This window comes from Etheostoma spectabile, chromosome 12, assembly GCF_008692095.1.
Source record: "Etheostoma spectabile isolate EspeVRDwgs_2016 chromosome 12, UIUC_Espe_1.0, whole genome shotgun sequence".
In the NCBI taxonomy this organism is placed as follows: domain Eukaryota; kingdom Metazoa; phylum Chordata; class Actinopteri; order Perciformes; family Percidae; genus Etheostoma; species Etheostoma spectabile.
In genome coordinates this window covers 18,258,531-18,278,531 of record NC_045744.1, presented here as the reverse complement: position 1 = coordinate 18,278,531, position 20,001 = coordinate 18,258,531, and the positions used below count along the sequence as shown (strand labels likewise).

Genomic DNA, 20,001 nt, shown 5'->3' with positions numbered 1-20,001 from the left:
GGTTTCGTAATGAGCCGAGAGGAAACTTTAAATCCCAGAGCAGCATCGCGGTAAACACGACTTGACTATGAATAGACAGCAGAATCCCTAATAGGCTGATTATGTCTTCTTTTTATGAAGTACAATACAAGCTGTTTCCATGTGTACTTTTTATGCTCAAATGATTAAATATATTGTATTCAGTAAGTTGAAGCTGTGTACTTTACATTTACATTCACACAATCAAGCCACAACTGCGAGATAAAAACAATAATCTGTGTAAGTCATTTACATGATTACATAACCTAGGAGCTCCCCATATAATAATATTAATAATAACTCAAACTGTTTGGCCTGTGTATAATTACAAGCGCCACATCTCTTAAATTAGAGACTGCAGATGGAATTTATGCACTGTATCATTCCTGCTGCTGTGTGATGTCTACAGGTATTTAATCAACAAACGGGAAAATACCTCATACATCCTACAAAAGGCTGTGGTGACGGTATTATTAAAAAAATCACCCATTAATCCAACCCATTACAGAATCTGCCTGCATTGCATTTAAAGTGTATCCCAATTTGCATTTGATTTCTGGGTTTTTGGAAAGGGTCTGTGCATGCAACGCCAACTCAAGCCATGAAATTTTCTCTGTCTAGTCTGAGCAGGCGGAAACTGAGATGCAATTTCATGCCAAAAGAGTAATAAAATTGAACAGCACCGCCTGACCTGCCTGCTCCCAACAAAAAGTGCATTTAAAACTTCTTCAAAAAGGTATATACTTTATGGTGTAAGATGTATAATTTACATGTGCTTTTAGTATATATATATATACATACATACATACATACACACATACACACATATATATACATACAGTATATATCAAAAACATATACAGTATATCTATATCAAACTCATAAAAAACATGGTTGAGACTGGAGATTGTAAACAGGAGGTAAAGCATACAACCTAGATATAAAGAAACAATAGCAGTATAAATGTGCTTCACTTTGTGCCGTTTTTGGCAACAGCATAAAAATTATATCTAGGTGTTGCAATCTGAAAAGGGCAGATCCTTGAATTCTGACATGTGCTACATGGACAAATCTGTGTTGAAACTATACAGAGGGGAATATTTCCCTTTCATCCCTCTTGCACATGACAGCCAGTTTACCAGATTGCTTTCATTAGTAAATGTTTGCACAGTTATTCTCAGACTGCCTTCGACTTTCAAAAAGTCTTCAAGCCTAAAGGGAAACATGGAAAAGATCAAATAGGCCTCTTATTAACATATCATACGGACACGCGTCGCTGAGTTCTTCATTCATTAGACCTACAGCAGGTTAATCTCTGCGTTTACTTAATTATATTTCAGTATATTAGGTGCTATAATTTGGCAATCGCTCAAGGCATTCAATGTTGCTTGTTTTGAATACAGTATCACTTTGGCTCAATAAAATAAAAAATAAAAGACTACGGTATGAAAGTGAACAGAATTGAACTGAGTTGTACTGAATACAGACCAGTCAAAATGTCAGCCTATTTCATTTTACAGATAAATTCTCACCTTGAGTGTATAACTTCACCTTGACTATAAACCATAGTGCTATTGATGAAAATCTGTACGTGCTGGTAATAATTTACCATGACTTTATGTGAGAATAGGATGATTAATTGCTAAGAGTAGCCTAACACTTTATTGTATGTATGTATGAGTGATATTATTCTATTTATGTTTGTTTGATGCAATAAAGCCCCTAAAAACTCCAAATGGTAATACTTTATAATAAGGGTACATGAATGGTTATGAATTCATGCATGACTTTATGTGTGAAGAAGCATGAATTTATTCATAAATTAATTCATTAGCTATCAATAATATAAAAGGATTAATAGTATCTAATGCATGACTTAATGCAGGAACAATATGTAAATGAATGCCTTAATTGATGCATTCATTATCATATTGTTTCTGCATTAAGACATGGGATACATGAGGTACTATTAATCCTTGTACATTACAGATTTGTCATTACTGAGTTCATCTAATCTTAAGTATTTTTCTATAACTTTGAATATTCATGACTAAATGAGCAACACCAAAATTGAAGAAATATCCTAGTGCATTTTTTATTTAAAAGACAAAAACTAATCCCAATTTGCAGGACAGTGTGGGTGTGGTTTGATCACATTTGAGTACCGAGCAACTTCAAGTTTTATTTGTCCTGGCATATTCTATATCAACGACGTTTTATTTACGGGATTGTTCAGGTACCGCCGGAATTTCCGCCGGATGTCCCTCATTTCGACCGAATGTCTGTTACCGTCCACTTTCTTTGTGTTGGCATTCTCAACTCCGGTAGATTTATGAGAACTATGGTTAACTGCTCCTCAGATCTCTGCAGACGGCTAGCTAGACTATCTGTTAAATCTGAGTTTTCTGTTGCTCGACTAAAACAACCTTTGAATGTACACATGGTCCACCAAAGCTTGTTCCTTCCAGACGCTATTTTGCAGCGGCACCATAGCTCCGTCCGGCGCTTAGCACCGCCAAAGAGGATTGTGACTGGTTGAAAGAAATGCCAATAACCCAGAGCACTTTTTTCTCCCATCATGGAATGCTGTGTGGGCTAGCCAGACCCTCCTCCTCTGCGCTGTGGAGGAAGGTCTGGCAATTCGAGGCTAGCTCAGACAAATACATCTGGTCCGTCTCCAGCTCAGAGAGATTTCCAGCCTTCCAAACCTTGGTGGGGGCCAATCACTAACCATTTTTCTCATATGGGGCAGTTTTTAAAGATTATGTTTTGGGCATTTTAAGCCTTTATTTGACAGGGAAGCTGAAGACATGCAAGGGGAGAGAGAGGGGGAACAACATGCAGCAAAGGGCCACAGGTCGGAGTCGAACCCGGGCCCGCTGCATCAAGGAGTAAATCTCTATTTATGGGCGCCTGCTCTATCTATTAATGGTTTAATTTAGCAGACAATAATTGATATTTTGTATTTTTGAAAATATCACATTTTTCTCATTGAAAGGAAGTTTTTGAGCTGGCTATATAGACTACCCTTTTCAAAGCTGTTGAATAAAATACCTTCAGACAATTCAGCCCTCTGAGATAAAAATAATAAAATATGCTGTCTAGCTGTGGTCAGACGGGACATCCATCATTTTGGAGCTTGACAGCAGCTGTACTGGCTGGTACTTTATTGTGATTAAACAGCAAACCAATAAAATGCAACAGCCGTAGTTTATACAGAATGTGACTTCAATAACCCGCTCAATCAAGGTAAGTTCTTATCCCAGCCAAAAGATTATTTTTTATCGCTTTTGCTCTCATTACTGAATCACAGCGGAGAAAAGACATAACAGATGAGATAAAGAAATGTATGCGACATGTAACAAAGATTCCAGGCAAAATTGTAATCCTTGAGCCAAATGAGCAAACAAAAAACCTCTCCAAATCCAGGACTTTAATTATGTTACCTCATGTTCAGCTTTGCACAAATGTTACCTGGTCAAACTATAATAGCAGTACCTCCATGTTGTCTTCTGGTCGAAAGAGTAGGCGTAATCTTCTTTCTATCATGAAAAATGTAACTCTTCACTGCTGTCTGGATGGCAGATGGCGTTGCGATAGCAATTTGTTCATATACTGAGCCAGTCAGATCACAGCAGAAAGTTCAGATGATCATATTACGGGAAAGCTTTGAGCAGCTATCCTTCTAGATGCAACTATTTTATGTACAAGTATTGATTTTTGGTGGGTACAAGGACACAGGTATTCAAAGTGAAAATAAGACATATAATGTATATGTAAAATATACACATTAATACATGAAGTATACATTATGTGTATACATTTTTAAAATTTATTTCATTTTTTATGAAATTGAATTTCAACATTCTTATTTTCAAATGAAGTTTTTCAAAATTATGAAAATGATGCTTTTATTTTATAATGTTACTTTTCAGATAGCATCACCAGTGTTTACCTCCTCATGTTTCAGCCGTTCACATGTTCCCTAAACTTCCCTAAGAATCCCGGAGTGCAATTCACCGCTCATTAAAGAGCAAACTGTCGGGAGAAGTGAATGAGTGAACGAGGGAGTGATTTCAGATTTCAGCCACAGAACTAACACTGTTGCCGCTATCACTTGCTCCTTTTATTGCTAGGTAATACATCCAAGTTCACAGACCAACCAAGCTGGTTAGCTGGCTAGTTATGTAGCATGTATAGCGTTGAATTAGCATTGTATTAGCGTGAACTTAAAAAAAGAAAAAGAAAAAAAAGAGGTTAGTTATTGTACTGTAACTGTGTTCACTTTGTTCAATTGTAGCACCAGCTTCCAGTTCATTGATTCAGAATTTATTTACCATTGTTGCCCAAGCTAACATTAGCTAGCTGGCTATTTTTTTGTTAACAGTTGGTTAGCCTGCTAAGGGGCTGGGGGCACATGCTGATTGGCTGAAAGGTGAGAGGGGGGGCGGGCATTGCTGACTACTGTAAATAAAGTGCCATTAGGGAAAAAAGTGACATTGGGAAAAAATATCATACAATAAAAACTGACTAAAGAAAGAAAATAAATCACATAATAAGGATCTTAGTTTTCACAATAATGAATTGTAAATGTAAAGTTCAATTTATTAAATTATTTAACAATGTATTGGTTCATTTATATATTCTACTTTATTTATTCATATGATTAATTATTGCATGTGGTATTTATTATTTAACATTGGAAACTATGAGCTCCATACACGTCTCCCCCCCACTGCCCACCCTACTTCCAGTACCTATATTGGCCATCTCAGGCACGGTGGCGATGTAGGGGCCTTCGTCAAAGATAGGTGGGTTGTCGTTGATGTCCTGCACCCGAATTATAAACTGTGAGGAGGGCTCCAGGGCACGGTCTGTCTGCCTGTCGGTGGCCGTGGCGATGAGACGGTACTCATCCTTCTCCTCACGGTCCAGTGGCTTGGTGACGTGGATGTTACCAGTCTTCTCGTCTATCACAAAGACTGAGCCCGCTCCCTCGCCTCGCAGGACATACTTAGTGCGTCCATCATTCCTGTCCATGTCGGTGTGGAGCTGGGTGGTAGAGGAAAGAAAGAGGGGTCATGATTACAAACAAAAGAGAGATAAAATAGAAGCAATGAGGAAAAAATAAAAAAGGAGAAATATAAAGTGAGAAAATGTGAGAGGAAAGGAAAGACAAGGACAAAAAGGGTGGGGTAGAAAGACAAGAGTAAACACCAGTTAAAAATTAAGTTGTTTTTTCAAGACAGGCAATGAAGACAAAACAAGCAGATTATCCTCTACATGCCTCCAGGATATAATAAATTTAAGCAGGGGCAGACAAAAGAAATATGCACAATACCTCCCTCCCACCCACAGACACACATATACAACCGCACACACACAACACCACACACACACACACACACACACACACACACACACACCACACACACACACACACACAACAACAACACACACACACACACCACACGTTTCTGCCATCATACTGTCTCTTCTTTCTATTCCTGCAGTATGAGTAGATATGAACCAGTATCTCCTTGATCTCCAATGATATCCAGAACACATACTCTTCTGCTCACTCTTCAAGCCTCTATTCACTTCGTAGCAGCTGTGGACGGCAATAGCTTACTAGTCTGCGCACATGCAATGCCTTTGCTATTTAATGAAAGCACCTAATCAAAGGAATAATAAACAGTAGGCCAATCAATTATTCCTAACTAATAGGTGTGTATGAGGGAGAGAGGGGTGTATGGGAGTGGGACATGCTGTTATCGATCACAGCCTTGTGTTGAGCTTTATTGGATCAGCGCCTGGCAGGATGGCAGAGCAGCGAAGCGACCAGCGGCCTCTCATGCAGGGAGAGGTAATATCAGGGAAGGCTCCACACTGGCCTCTGTCCGCGATGAGAGAAACACGCCAGCGAGACGTGGCCAGCACATCAAGATTCAATCTCATTACCCCACACCTACGTGGATCGAATAGCAACTGTGACCAAAAAATTGTGCTAAAAAAGTGATAAATTAGGCGGCACTCGCAAGAAAGTGTGACAGTGTGACTTTAGAGGGAGGGATGAGCGGAGAGCTGGCTTGGGAGGGTGTGGGTGGGTTCGCTTAGGAAGGCATTGTTGCATGGCAACAGCTAAGCACATTTACTAAATGAAATGAGAATGGATACTGTGAATCGGCATGTTCATTTAATTTGAGGATCGCCATTTTTTGGAGGAGGAAAATAGCATGAATGCACCAGCTTCCCAGGGGGTAAACGATAAATACGGATGTTGACAAGGTTGTTGCCAGCTAAGACACCAATCAAAAGTTCACACTGTTTGAAAGTTGAAAGCAAAAATTTGGCACAAAGTCAAAAGTTAAACAACACTACACCTTCAAAAGATAATTTTATTTAAATGATAATGTAAATTGAAAATTTTAAAAGCACTCTAGCCAACATAGAAGTGTGTGTGAAAGCAGAATGCACTTAGGAAACTATTTCCATGCATGCACTCTGTAATGTAACAGAGGGGGGGGGGGGGGGGGGGTTATCTTTGAATTAGTCCGGCTCAACGGATGTATATTGCTGGTATTTAGCCTGTGAATGATTTAAAGAAAAACAAACCGAGTGCTTTGTCTCCTATCCCAGAAGAGATAAGCAGTGGAGACAGACCATACTACGTCCGTGGAGATGTGGCAATGTGACACTAGCTATCTTTGACTAACTTGTCATGTTCCTGCTAGCTCGGTTTGTGAAGTTAGCCCAAAGAACTGTTGTGACAATATGTTAAAGTGATACTTGGCCTGAAACCTGGAAATATCAAAACCACTATAACCACTATATTTCACCACTGTTTGCTTTAAAATGATCTATGAAAACTTTGTAGTTCGCTGTGGCCAGCTTGGATTGTTGGTGCTTTTAGCATCATCAAAAATAGGGACGAGAAACATAATCAAAAAAAAATTCACAGAAACATCTTACAGTAAACTACTCCTGAAAAACCAAGTCTCCACAGCCAATCCAGAAACTACTCTGTATGTTACATATAAAGTATTTACATAAGTAGTAGTATTTATTCAAGTATTTATTCAGCTACATTATGTCAATCCCTCAATCTCTACCTAGCTCATAAGCAGGTGTGTGTGGGTTCACTGGTTAGAGTAGTTTGTCCATTGGTCAAATCGTAGAGCGTGAGCTTTGCTATGGAAGCCTTGAATTTTTATTTTTTAAGATTATTTTTGGGGTGTTTTTTGGCCTTTACTGACAGGACAGCTGAAGAAATGAGAGGAGGAGAGAGAGGGGGAACAACATGCAGCAAAAAGGCCACGTTGAGGAGTAAACGTCTATACATACGGCAGCTAGAGCTGGGCAATATATCTATATTATATCGATATAGTGATATGAGACCAGATATCATCTTAGATTGTGGATATCGTAATATCCTAATATGGCATAAGTGTTGTCTCTTCCTGGTTTTAAAGGCTGCATTACATTAAAGTTATGTCATTTTCTGAACTTATCAGACTGTTATATTATTTGCCTTTACCCACTTGGACATTATCTCCACATTAATGATAATTATTTATCAAAAATGTCATTGTGTAAATATTTTGTGAAAGCACCAATAGTCAACACTACAATATTGTTACAATATCGATATCAAGGTATTTTGTCAAAACTATTGTGATATTTGATTTTCTCCATAGCGCCCGCTCAACCAACTGAGCTTCTCTTGACATTTTTATACTTTATTTCTTTCCGGTGTGAAGACTCTCAAAAGACAGATTTTGAGTGGTGAATCATTTGAATATGTTATCACATAAGTTTTCTCAATAGACGACAGCAGCATCTCAGTTTATTTTAGTAGTTTTTTTTAATGCCCCCCATTTCAAGCACTCTTTGTCATTAGAGTGCAGTGTGACTTGTCGTAGTTGGAAAAGCACAGGTGTTACTAATAACATTAACGATGGCTCTGCTCTATTCAAGTGCCCCAGTAAGCCATGACAGTGTGACAATGAGCCAAAATACCAGGACCCTGAAATTGAAGCACCTAAATGGAATTCAGACGTCATTAACTGTTTCATCTACACTTGTGCTTTTCCAAATGTGCCATGTCAAAATGTCTTTTATGAAAACGGCAGATCCAGACCCTTCCATACCCATCCTGTCAATTTATTTTGAGGACCTTTACAGTTTAGGATATATAAATTAACAAATAATTTTGCAGAAGTAGAGCACAGTGGGGAAAGACCACTATAACGCCAAATGTCTCAGTGATATTGTTTTTTGTAAAATTTTGGTTCTGTAGTTACATTTCTAAGCCATATAACTATAAAATCCCCCAAGCTCTTCATACCTTCCTTATCATACTATCAGCCACTCCACATATTTACCTTCTTTATGTTGACTTTAATTTACAAACACCAGTCCTCATGCAGTCCTACAAACATTCAGGCAAACTGGTATATGCCTCAATTTCACTATTTTTCAAAATGACAAGGAAATAATGTACAATCAGTGCAACGTGAGCAAAACACACTTTAGCTGTCATAGACAAATCTACATGCATACATCCAACAATGGGCCAATAGCTATTATATCTTCAACCTGCAGGTATGCTATTACCTGGTATACCATCATAATTATGTTGACCTTAGTCTCACTTTGCCACAGACCTTCCCTCCACAGCACTGCGGAGGAGGGCTGGCTAGTCCACACGGCATTCCAAGATGGGAGAAAAAAATGCTCTGATTTTTATGGTTCATTTCTTTAAATCAATCACAATCATTATGGGTGGCGCAAAGTGCCGGACGGAGCTACAGTCAAAATAGTCTATGGAAAAAACTTGTTTTGGTGGAACATGTGTACGCTCAAAAGTTGTTTTAGTCGTGCAACAGAAAACTCAGACTGGACAGATAGTCTAGCTAGCTGTCTGGATTTACCCTCCAAACATCTGAGGAGCAGTTAACCATAGTCCTCATAAACTGCCCAGAGTTTAAAATCCCAACACAAAGAAAACGGAAGGTAACAGCTGAAAAGAGTGAAATCTGGCAAAATTTTGAATGGTATCGGAGCAATCCCGGAAGTGGGGCGTCTTGGATATAGACTGGTCGCCTGCTTCTTTTGTTTATTTTTGGGCATTTTTAGGCTTTTTTTTTCACAGGACCGATAAAGACAAGAAAATGGAGAGAGAGAGGGGGAATGACATGCAGCAAAGGGACACAAGTCCCTCTTTATACTGTATGTGCGCCTGCTCTACCAAACAATATAGTTCAGTGGTATAAACTGAGGTCCAACCAATGGTTGGGCCTACCACCTATGAAGCTTTCCAGGTTTTGTTACTATATCAAAATGTATATTGTTGCAGACAGGGTGACACTAGTTCACTGCAAAGTATTTTTTTTAACCTACAATGAGTTTAGACCTCTCTCATCCTCCATCTTCTGTGGGGTCCAACTGGGGCCAATTGGCCAAAACACACGGCTGGTCAGGACCACCATGGGAGCCTGGTTCCTCACTCTTCTTAACGAAGAGCCATTAACCATCAAAGTCTTAACGGCCCTGCAGCTTAACGAGGGGACTTAACGAGCTTCTTAATGAAGCCCCGGACATCATTACCACAGTGAGCGGTGGCAGCACTGATTGAAAGCACTGCTCAGAGTCATTCTGGAGCAGGAGAGCCCAGCCAAAGGAAATCAAATCCATTTAAGGCTGACCTCTCACCCTTATCTGTTCCTCCTAGATTAATAGGAAAGTAAAATGTGGAAAACCCACTTAACTAAATAAAATGGCTATGGAAATGTTACGGCTACAAAGGTGGTAAAGCTTTGGAATATCTTTCAGCAACCTGTCAGTGTGCAAGAATACCCAAACAATATTATAACAAATGGATATCACCATATTTCACATCCGCTTGACTTGAATAATATGACATCTCATAACTCCTGCGTTTCATATCCCCCTGATATACAATCAAATATATCAAGAGCCAAACAATACGAAGACACTGGCCACAAAAGCCAAATTTACTGATGTGTCACCTCTGCTTGGAGAGCGATTTGAGCCTGATAAGCTGCCATTTCCATTTTCTCTGGCGCTAGTTGTGTGTGCAACACCCAGCCTCCCAGACTCCTAAATCTCTTCAATTACTTATATTATCATAAGGTAATAAGCTTATACTCATATACTCAATTTCACATTTTTGCAATAACCATAAATCAAGAAGCGAGGAGGAAAAGTACTCTCTGCCAACCCCTAAATCATTTAAATAACTAATACCCCATATACACAATTTCACATTTCTGCTGCACAATAAATCATAAAAACACCAGGAAAATGTGATTTTTTCACAGCCGTGCATTAGCCTAATGAATGTGGATGCTTTCCCCCCACAAATCCAGCGTGTGTGTGTGTGTGTGTGTGTGTGTGTGTGTGTGTGTGTGTGGTGTGTGGTCAATGTGCTTGTGTGAGGTTAATAGGGAGGTAACATTATAGGAGCAGGAAAAATTATAAACTATGGAAAATCATCTGGCAGCTCATGTGAAACGCCAACAGGCGTACATTGGCACCGCTGAGCCCTGGGATTGGCAGCAAGGTTCAATTCCCTGAACACATCAGGGAGAGTTTGCAAGGGCACACAAGCAGGTGTAAGAATATCCCCCAATCTCCTCTGCAAGGAGTTGGGGAAGCTATTCATCTTCTGTGTGGCGACTTCAAAAGGACCGCAGGCCTAAAGGACAACCGTGAGCCCCGCCGGACAGTCAAATTCCACAACAAGCCTGTGTGGTGGTCTCGCCGGGGGCTTGGACTGAGCCAGCTCTTTCATATGAGCCTGGGAGTGTCAAGCAAGGTAGAGGGGAGAGGGTCAGCCAATCGATTTGGAGCAGGCCCGCCAATTCAGAGAGATGTCTCAAGAAACAAGCCGATCAGGGGAAACGGCAGCGAAATTAATTTGGGACAAGGCCCATATGAGTTCAGAGAGCCTGTTTGAAATAAAACTGTGCCTTGTGGCTGGAATACCTAGCACTGAAATGTCATTAGTTTTGCTTGAGGGTATGTGTAAGTGTTTGTGTGCGCTTTTGTGTATGTGTGTCTTATACTATACGTGACTATTTTAACAACAGTCTTACCAGATGAGTGTGTGCGCGGTGACCACAGTAGCTTTAAAGAAAGAGGTGTAATGACTCCAAGTCTCCTACTGCTCTGGCTGAACCTTCACTTGGCACATCCTGTGTGTGTGTGTATGTGTGTGTTGAAAGCAGGCCAGGAAGTGTGGGTGTTAATAGAGCACAGCACAAAGCTGAGGCCAACATCTACACAGTGACTAGTAATTTAAGTCAACAATTCTCTGGGTTGGCTGTGATCAGCTCTGCCATCATCACATGTCTTAGCTCTGTCTCCCATCTGTTAAGCAATGGATCCCCATCTGGGCCTCAGGAGAGCAAGATATACACATACCAACACCTACACACATAATCAAATACAAACCAGTGTGTGAACACAGGTATAAGAAGCAGTTTGTGTGATGTCTTTCCAATTCAAGGTTGGGATTAACTGCATCAGTACAATTCATATTTAACAGGTAGGGGATAGCATGAAAGTAATTAGGGTTGGAAAAGATGTTTATGTTTGATACACACACACACACACACACACACACACACACACACACAGAACTGTTTGAGAAAACAATCTCAATCGCTTGGTGGCATCTATGGCAGTAAATGCCTTTTTTTTTCTCACTTCCCAGAGACATAAACAGTGTGGTGGTGTATAGATTTTTCCAGGGAATGTTGCCACAGACACCCAGTTTATAAAACTGCAAATGCAATGCTTTCTTTAGTGGGCCATAGGCTTAATCACCATTGTGTTACCTCATTCAGCAATAGAGCATGACTTTAGACATTTTGAGACTTTGAGATTATTACTTTAAATAGGAAAATTTCCTGAAAAAGACCTATGGCATTTGATGGTAGTTTGTGAGAAAATGTGGATTATCTTGAATGAAAAGCAAAAATGATTTTTTTCCATTTTATCCAAGTAAATATATATATTGATTGACTTTCTTATTATCGGATAACAATTATTAAATTAATTTATTAGAAGTGTACCAACTCAACCTATAATTGACACCTTATTCCATGACTATTTCCAGGAAATTATTAGTACATTATTCAGAAATTATAAACCCATGAAATAAGGCTTTACCAAATTAGCCTACGCTAAAATATGATACACTAAAAAAAAAATTAAATCAAGACTTATAAACACTGTCACTGAAAAGCACATCAGGCACATTTAATTTGCATACAGTCCCTAATAAGTCACTCTTTACCAGGATGATGGAAATAAATTAAAATGTTGATGTTATTGTCATAGTTTAGGCACATTTTTTTGTCGGTGATAATAACGTTGTACTCATTGGCAAGATCTAGAAACGTATCAACCAAGCTAAAAACAAGTCAGATTTATCAAACTTATTTAAACGAGAAAACAAGGCAAACGGTAAAAGTTATTACCATAACTGTCCATCATTAACATCTATCTCAGCTTACAAACCTGAGAGCTATAGATGTGCACACAGTTTTCCACTGCAAATTTATTACCAACATTACGTGTGCTTACAATTGTGATTTTACATCCATATAAAGTTGATTGGATCATTTATGGCTCACTTACATCTCGTCTGTCATCTGGCCGCTTGCCTTTAGCCTGCCAGACTTAAAGTAATTACTTTGGTTAGTATGTTATCCAAACAGATAGAAATGATGTCAACACTATAAGAACAAGACCTACTTTAAGTCCTACTTTAATTTTAAAATCCTTCCCCCACAATAAAAAAAAAAAAATTGCCGTGATGTGAAAACACTCCCTACTAGGCTAAAACAAGCCATTATAACCACATAAAACATAATCATAAAACTATGCAAATAGTGTTTCTAACAGGTGTGAGACACACATAGATGCAAATTTGCATGCTGTACTTTGACTGCTCGGCTCTCCTCTCTAATCAATGCACACACGCATAGCAAAAACACATTCCAATTATGCAGAGGCACTCGAACATAACCCCCCCCCACAGAAACAGAAGCAGAAACCAGACAGCCTCTGAGGAGCATTTGTGACTTCAGAAGACAGACCTTTGTACTGTGACAAGTTTTAAATTCCGTCTGAACTTTCAATCAAACCCATTCTCGCAGCGAATGCGGGGACGGGGCGTGGGGGGGGGTTCTCTTTTGTTCTGCTCTCACAGTAAAATGTCAGACGGTATTGAAAACGCTTCCTGTCTGTTTGTCTTACAGCGAGACACGGTTTACATACGTCATGAGGAGCGGCAGTTAATTGTTTAGCATTGATCCGCCATTGATTCAGCATTGAAGTTTGGTTAGCGCCGATTGCCTCTTTAATTCAGTTGTGGTGTGGACATGTTGCCCTGTTCTCGTTAGATCCAATTCAGTCTGTCTCTGGAGGGCACACTGTGTGGCCTCCACTTCAACACACCCCCCACACAAACTGTGAAATCCCTCTCTGTCACACTAATACACACTTCCTCCCACTCCTACACTTACTAATAGAACATTCATTATTCATCATTATTAGACTTTTCCTTTAGCACCATAAGCTGTTCAATGCATCTCGCCACTGTTCCCTTCCTACGCAATACATTATTCAGGACAAAACTGTGCTTTTAGCCTCAGAGTATGCAAATCCCACTTTTGATTATCATAATCAGCTGATGTATGAGAGGGAGAATGTGTGTGTGTCTGTGTGTGGCGGCTTGTCGGGCAATTGTTTGTGTTTTATTGCTTCAGTGTTCCACTCTGGTGGTGTATACTCCACATCATATTTTTAGCTGAAGGAGACGGGCTTGGAAAAGGCCACTGGAGGCTTAACTCACTGCTGTACATTTAAAGGGCAAATCGCCCACATATATGCCACCGCGTGCCACTGCCAAGAGGAATGGCTACTACTGTCGGGAGCCAAAAGTCTGTGTGTGTGGTGTGTGTGTGTGTGTGTGTGTGTGTGTGTGTGGTGTGTGTGTGTGTGTGAAAAAGAGAAAAGGAGCAATGTGCAACAATTAAAAGGAATTTCAAGCACTGTTTATCTTTTTCATTACTTTTTAGAATTGAATTTTTGTGAAAATTGGGCACGATTGATTTTTTTTTTGCTACAAAGATTACAGATTGTTCAAGAATGTCGTGTCAACATAAACTGTTTGAATTTTTGAATGTTGCAAAAAAATGTGGCAGGAGGAGATTCCCTCCTCCTGTAACATTTTCTTCACCCATCTTCCTCTTCCTACTCCTTCACCTCCCTTGTCACCTCTAACCCCCCCCCCCCCATTTGGTGCAACCTATCCCCATTCACTCGGCTCTCCCCTGGCCTCCTGCTCCTCTCATCCTGGCCCTGCTCTCTTCTTCTGACCCGCCCTTGCCATGCACGTCCTCCCCTCTTCCCTCTTGCCCATGGCCTTCATTACTCACACCAGCAGTTGGTCACAAATAACTGCCTAGTTTCCACAAGGAATGAGTGTTTAAAGAAATGTAGTAAAATATTGATGCTTTATAATACTAGCAATACTAAAGCTACTCTAATCCATATTTTTATATTAACAAGTGAATGAAATAACTGTTTCATGGAGTATGTCAGCGCCTTTTTGGTCATTATTTTGGGTTTACTGCATGGTTCAATGCCAAAGCTTTTTATCAACCTTGTTTTCAGACTCAGCAGGCACAGTTGTTTTCAACAAAAACAGCTCTCATAAACCCATTGTACGCTGCCTGCTCAGTTCCAATCAACGGGCAGAAAGACTACATGTAGCTGGGAAACAGAGGAAAGCATTTAGCAGTTAAAGAGCTAGATATACTGCTCTTGAGTTAGTAGAGACACACCCGGATCTACCATACGGGCAATCTGGGAACGTGCCCAGGGGCCCTTCAACAGAGAGGGGCCCTACGTAGACACGATGAGAATGTATATTGAATTAACATTTGCAAGGTGGTCAGAAACACGACTTCAAATGAATGACAATATTGCTCCGTGTCAGTTGGATATGTAAATAAGCAAGTGTTTGATTACAGGTTGACCATAACAAATACAATGTGACCAATTTAAGTTAAAAAAAATAAAGAAGTAAACCACAACAGCCAAATTACATGGGCTAAACATGAGAATGTTAGACTTGTCAGTGTAAGCATGTTAGCATGACAATCACTTAGCTGGAGCTCATCACCACTGCATGTCTCGGCTTGTCTCTACACACTGGCTCATTTGCAAAAGTTGTGTATAGTACCCGGTGCTTTTTTGGTACCATCTCGTTCGATGTTCCAAGCGAACTGAGCCGATACTAGAAGGTGGAGTTAAAACACTGCAGATTGGTCAGAGAGAATTGTCACTAGACACAAACCTATGGAGTTAGATTCCTGCCAAAAGGTTGTACACAAAAAAATGTGTTTCACACAAATAAAAGTTGTTTGTACATAAAAAATGTGTTGCACACAAATAAAAGTTGTTTTGCAAACTGTCTTCAAACGTTACACACACATAAAACTTGTTTTACAAACTGTCCCCAAACGTTGCACTCAAAATATCATTTATAAATTGTCCCGAGTACAAAACGGTCTCTGCTCGCTCAAACAGCCTCTCCTCGAGTACGAAACAATTCCACACCCCTCTGTGGCAAATTTCTGCCAAAAGTCACATGATACATTGGGAGTAGTTCTGACTTGTGACAGCAGGGGGCGCTCTCAAAACAATTGAAACGCCCGGTTTGGCTGAGGAAGACAGACGGCATTTCACAGCTAACACCATGAGCACCCCACAGGGGAGTTTCCAAACTTTCACGGTGAAATATTAATATCTGACTATGCCATAACTATGCAGATAGAGCATTTACAATTTCAGTTAAAGGCACCGCTATGTCACGGCAAGGGACCATGTTACTTTTCAAATCAAATATTGTTGTAGGCTTCAAGTGCCTATACAATAGACAGTTATTTTTTTGTTAAAAAACAACAACATAAAACCCGAATTATGATCTGTTAACAATGCCTTTATCTTGGTATCCACTCTGGTTCTATCTATTTAAAATACCACAATAAAGGGAGAAGCTAACCAGAGGGTCAGATATTAATATTTCACCGTGAAAGTTTGGAAACTCCCCTGTGGGTGCTCATGGTGTTAGCTGTGAAAGAGCGCTCCCTGCTGTCACAAAATCAGAACTACTCCTAATGTATCATGTGACTTTTGGCAGAAATTTGCCACAGAGGGGTGTGGAATTGTTTCGTACTCGAGGAGAGGCTGTTTTGAGCGAGCAGAGACCGTTTTGTACTCGGGGACAATTTATAAATGATATTTTGAGTGCAACGTTTGGGGACAGTTTGTAAAACAAGTTTTATGTGTGTGTAACGTTTGAAGACAGTTTGCAAAACAACTTTTATTTGTGTGCAACACATTTTTTTATGTACAAACAACTTTTATTTGTGTGAAACACATTTTTTTGTGTACAACCTTTTGGCAGGAATCTAACTCCATACAAACCATCCATTTTTAAATAGCCAAGCTACAATCAATAGAGGCCGCAACTTTTAATTCACTCGAACCAGATTTTTTAAAAATGGCAGCCCCGCAAAACTACGCCGTATACATACGTTGTACAATTGAGGGAGTGCAGGCGTTCTTCTGTTTGGTTGAGGATGGAAGGAGTTAGGGAGGGTCAGGATGAAGATAATCAGCTGAGAATCCCGCGTACACTGAGAGGCATAGGCACCGATTTATGTTTTTCTCCGTGGGTGCTCACGGGGGCACGGCCATTAAAAAAAAAAGTTTGCATTTCAGAACCTTAGGAAATGGACAGCGACTGACACGAACACACACGCCTATTAACTCGATAACTCAACTCAGGACAGTGCCACTTCTCACACATACAGATAGGATTGGAGATGAAAGGTTCAACTGACACGTAACCGCTATCAGCTTCGTGGGAAATAAAGAATCAATGCCACCTGTCTAGTAGCTCTTATCTTCACTGTTGTTATCTGCTTCTGACAGGGCACTGGTGGAACTCTCTGCACTGGTGGTGGATGTCGTCGATGCACTTGCATCATTATTAGGTTTTGCTTTTTTAATAACAAATCTGTCCATTTTAGTCTCACTCTAATTACCTAATGCACATGCACGCACTGTATAGTGGGGGGATGGAGGGGGGTCAATAAAGGGGGGTTTTCATCTGAGAGACGCTGTGATTAGTGGATAGGATATCGAGCAGGGGACTGACAGCAACACAACCAATCACCTTACACAGACGCTTTCTTTAGCTGTACGTCTGTATCTGTATCGTCCTGTAAATGAGCATGTTGAGTCAAATTCCTTGTAGGCCTATGTGACATATAGTTGCATAGTGTGTGACTTTAGGAGCAAAGTTGTGCAATAGGTAAAACATTCCTGTTCTGAAAGTAGATTTGTTACCATATTTAGATGTCTTACCTTTCTACCTTTAGAGCTGGAATTCAGGCCAAGAAAACTAAAGCTCAGAAGCTTACCCAACAACCTCATTTACCACAGCGTTAATGTTAAAGGGTAACTACCTTTTTTCAACCTGGAACCTATTTTTTCTATGTTTTTGTGTCTAAGTGACTGATGGGAACAACAATCTTTGACAGTATTAAGTAAGATTGCTGCAGTCAGCAGCGGCGAAACAAGCTACAATGTCAGTTAATAGGGCAATTTGTATTTACCTTCCCAAAAGTGCTCATTTTGCAACTGACAGGCTCAGATTAATATTCTAAGTGTCTGACAACATAAGGATTTCAAAGGAGGTTGACCTTTCTGTTAAAGAGGAAGAAACACCCACGAAATTGCGTTCGCTATATCCACCAGGCTCCATGTAAATAAACAGGAATTTTAGCATCGTAAAACACACTTCATTCAAATTCACCAGAAAAAAATAAAATTGTGAAAAGCCGTTTTGGGTCATCTTTCAACTTTTCCAACCATCAAAAATCCAATTTTGGTTGAAATAAACATATAGTTTCCCAATTTACATGTGAAAATATGTTGGCTCTATACACGCTTAAAGTAATATTTTTTTAAATGAAGTCTGAGGAGTTTAGTGTTTGCAACCTCAGAGCTGTTTCTGGCTAAACAGAAAGTTCTCAAAGATGTTTTACAAGGTCTATCTCTGAAGGGATCCTTTCCATAATGTGGTCAGACACTTCAGGTGGTCAGAGCCTTTTAGTGGCAAAAGCAGCACCAAACTGACGCTGAACATTAACCCCATGCGGTTACATTGCAGTCCGGTCTGTGGCTGCCGGTTACAGAGTTACACTTAATACTCAATCAATCAAACTATAGCACATTTCATACAAGTTAATGAAACACAATTTGCTTTCTACAAAAGTTAACTTTGTTCAATTAAACAGAGTAAAATATATGCAAAACATGTATAGAACACACACACACACACACAACACACACACACACACACCACACACACACACACACACACACACACACACACACACACACACACACACACACACACACCACACACACACACACCAAAGATTAACGTTGAACAGCAACAAACTCATTAGACTTTTGTAAAAAGCAGGGTTTTTAGCCTTTTTTTAAGTGTTATATCATTGGGCATAGAAACAGAAAGCAGCCTCCCCTGCTCTCAAGTTACAGCGAGGGAGACCGCTGCCTGTGGATCCGAGGGTTCTTGCTGGTTCATTTCTAACGAGCATGTCTCTAATATACTGAGGTGCAAGGCCTTTGAGAGCTTTATATACTAGGAGAAGAATCTTAAAATCAATTCTAGCCTTGACTGGGAGCCAGTGTAAAAAGTCTGAGGACAGGTGTAATGTGTCCAAACGTCTTTGTTCCAGTTAAATGCGTGAATCCATTTTTCAGAGTCTACTATTGACAAAAAGGCCGCTTAATTTAGAAATATTTCTAAGATGGCAGAAAACTGATTTTGTGACTTGATGGATATGACATTAACATTAGATCATTGTCTAACATTACACCCAGTTTTCCAGATTTGCATTTGCTCTCTAGAGACAGAGAACTGAGATGAGCCGCAGATTTCTGTCTCAACTTTCTGTCTACTGGACCAATTTCAAAGACTGCTGCTCCTATCAGTCGCTTACACACAAAAACATAAGAAATTAGGGTACAGGTTGAAAAAAACAGTAGTTACCCTTTAACATGGGATCCCTCCACACTGATTACAGCCAATATTCATATTTTAATTTAATACTTTTATATTGATAATGTCAAGATGAGATTGGTGACAACATAACATGCCACAAAATTCGTAGTATTTATGAGCTAAACTTCAAATCAGACGTGTTTAGGGGGAGTCTCTCTCTCTCTAACTCTCTCTCACTGATCCTCCTTTGCCCTCCTCTCTCGCCGCGCCCTCCTGTGACTCACAGCCTGCTTTAGGGCCACAGGGAGAAGTGGTGCACGTTCAGCAACATACACCGGTCAGGCCAAAGCATAATTATTCAATCCTCACAGGTCACAGAGCTCATAAACACTCACTGTATGTATCATCATTGAACCTTGAAGGGTTACAACTTGTGCTTTATTTTGTGTTATTACATTACAGTAGGTTGTTAAGATTTCACACATACTTACCCAAATGTCCAGGGTTATCTACAAATGCATTTTTACATGAAGTTGAAAATGGTGTAAATGTATTATAAGCAGTTCATATATTCTCAGAGATAAAATACTGCCATTCTCACATCCGGGGGAAGGATGCTTTAAATTCAGATGCTCGCTTTGCTGATTTGTTCAACATTATCCCGAGATGAAACATAGGCTATAAAGAGAGAGGGGAGATTGGAAGTAAAGAAGAGAAAGGCAGGCTCTGTTTCCATTGAATTTCATTCTTTAATAGACTCCACAGTTGCTCCTCTTTTCTTCCTTTTTTTCTCCTTGTCGCTCCCATCTATTATTTCCTCTATGTGATCCTGCGCCCAC

The 20,001-nt window shown here is 39.8% G+C and overlaps 1 protein-coding gene across 4 annotated transcripts in view; it reads right to left on the bottom strand.

Moving 5' to 3' along the window:
* Window positions 1–20,001, bottom strand: part of cdh24b (cadherin 24, type 2b) — a 160,370-nt gene that overhangs the window by 71,173 nt on the left and 69,196 nt on the right. For all 4 annotated transcript variants that reach the window (XM_032531471.1, XM_032531474.1, XM_032531473.1 and 1 more), the window contains one exon: window positions 4,776–5,070. In XM_032531471.1, the coding sequence (XP_032387362.1) occupies window positions 4,776–5,070 (295 nt within the window). The remainder of the gene's footprint in view (window positions 1–4,775; window positions 5,071–20,001) is intronic.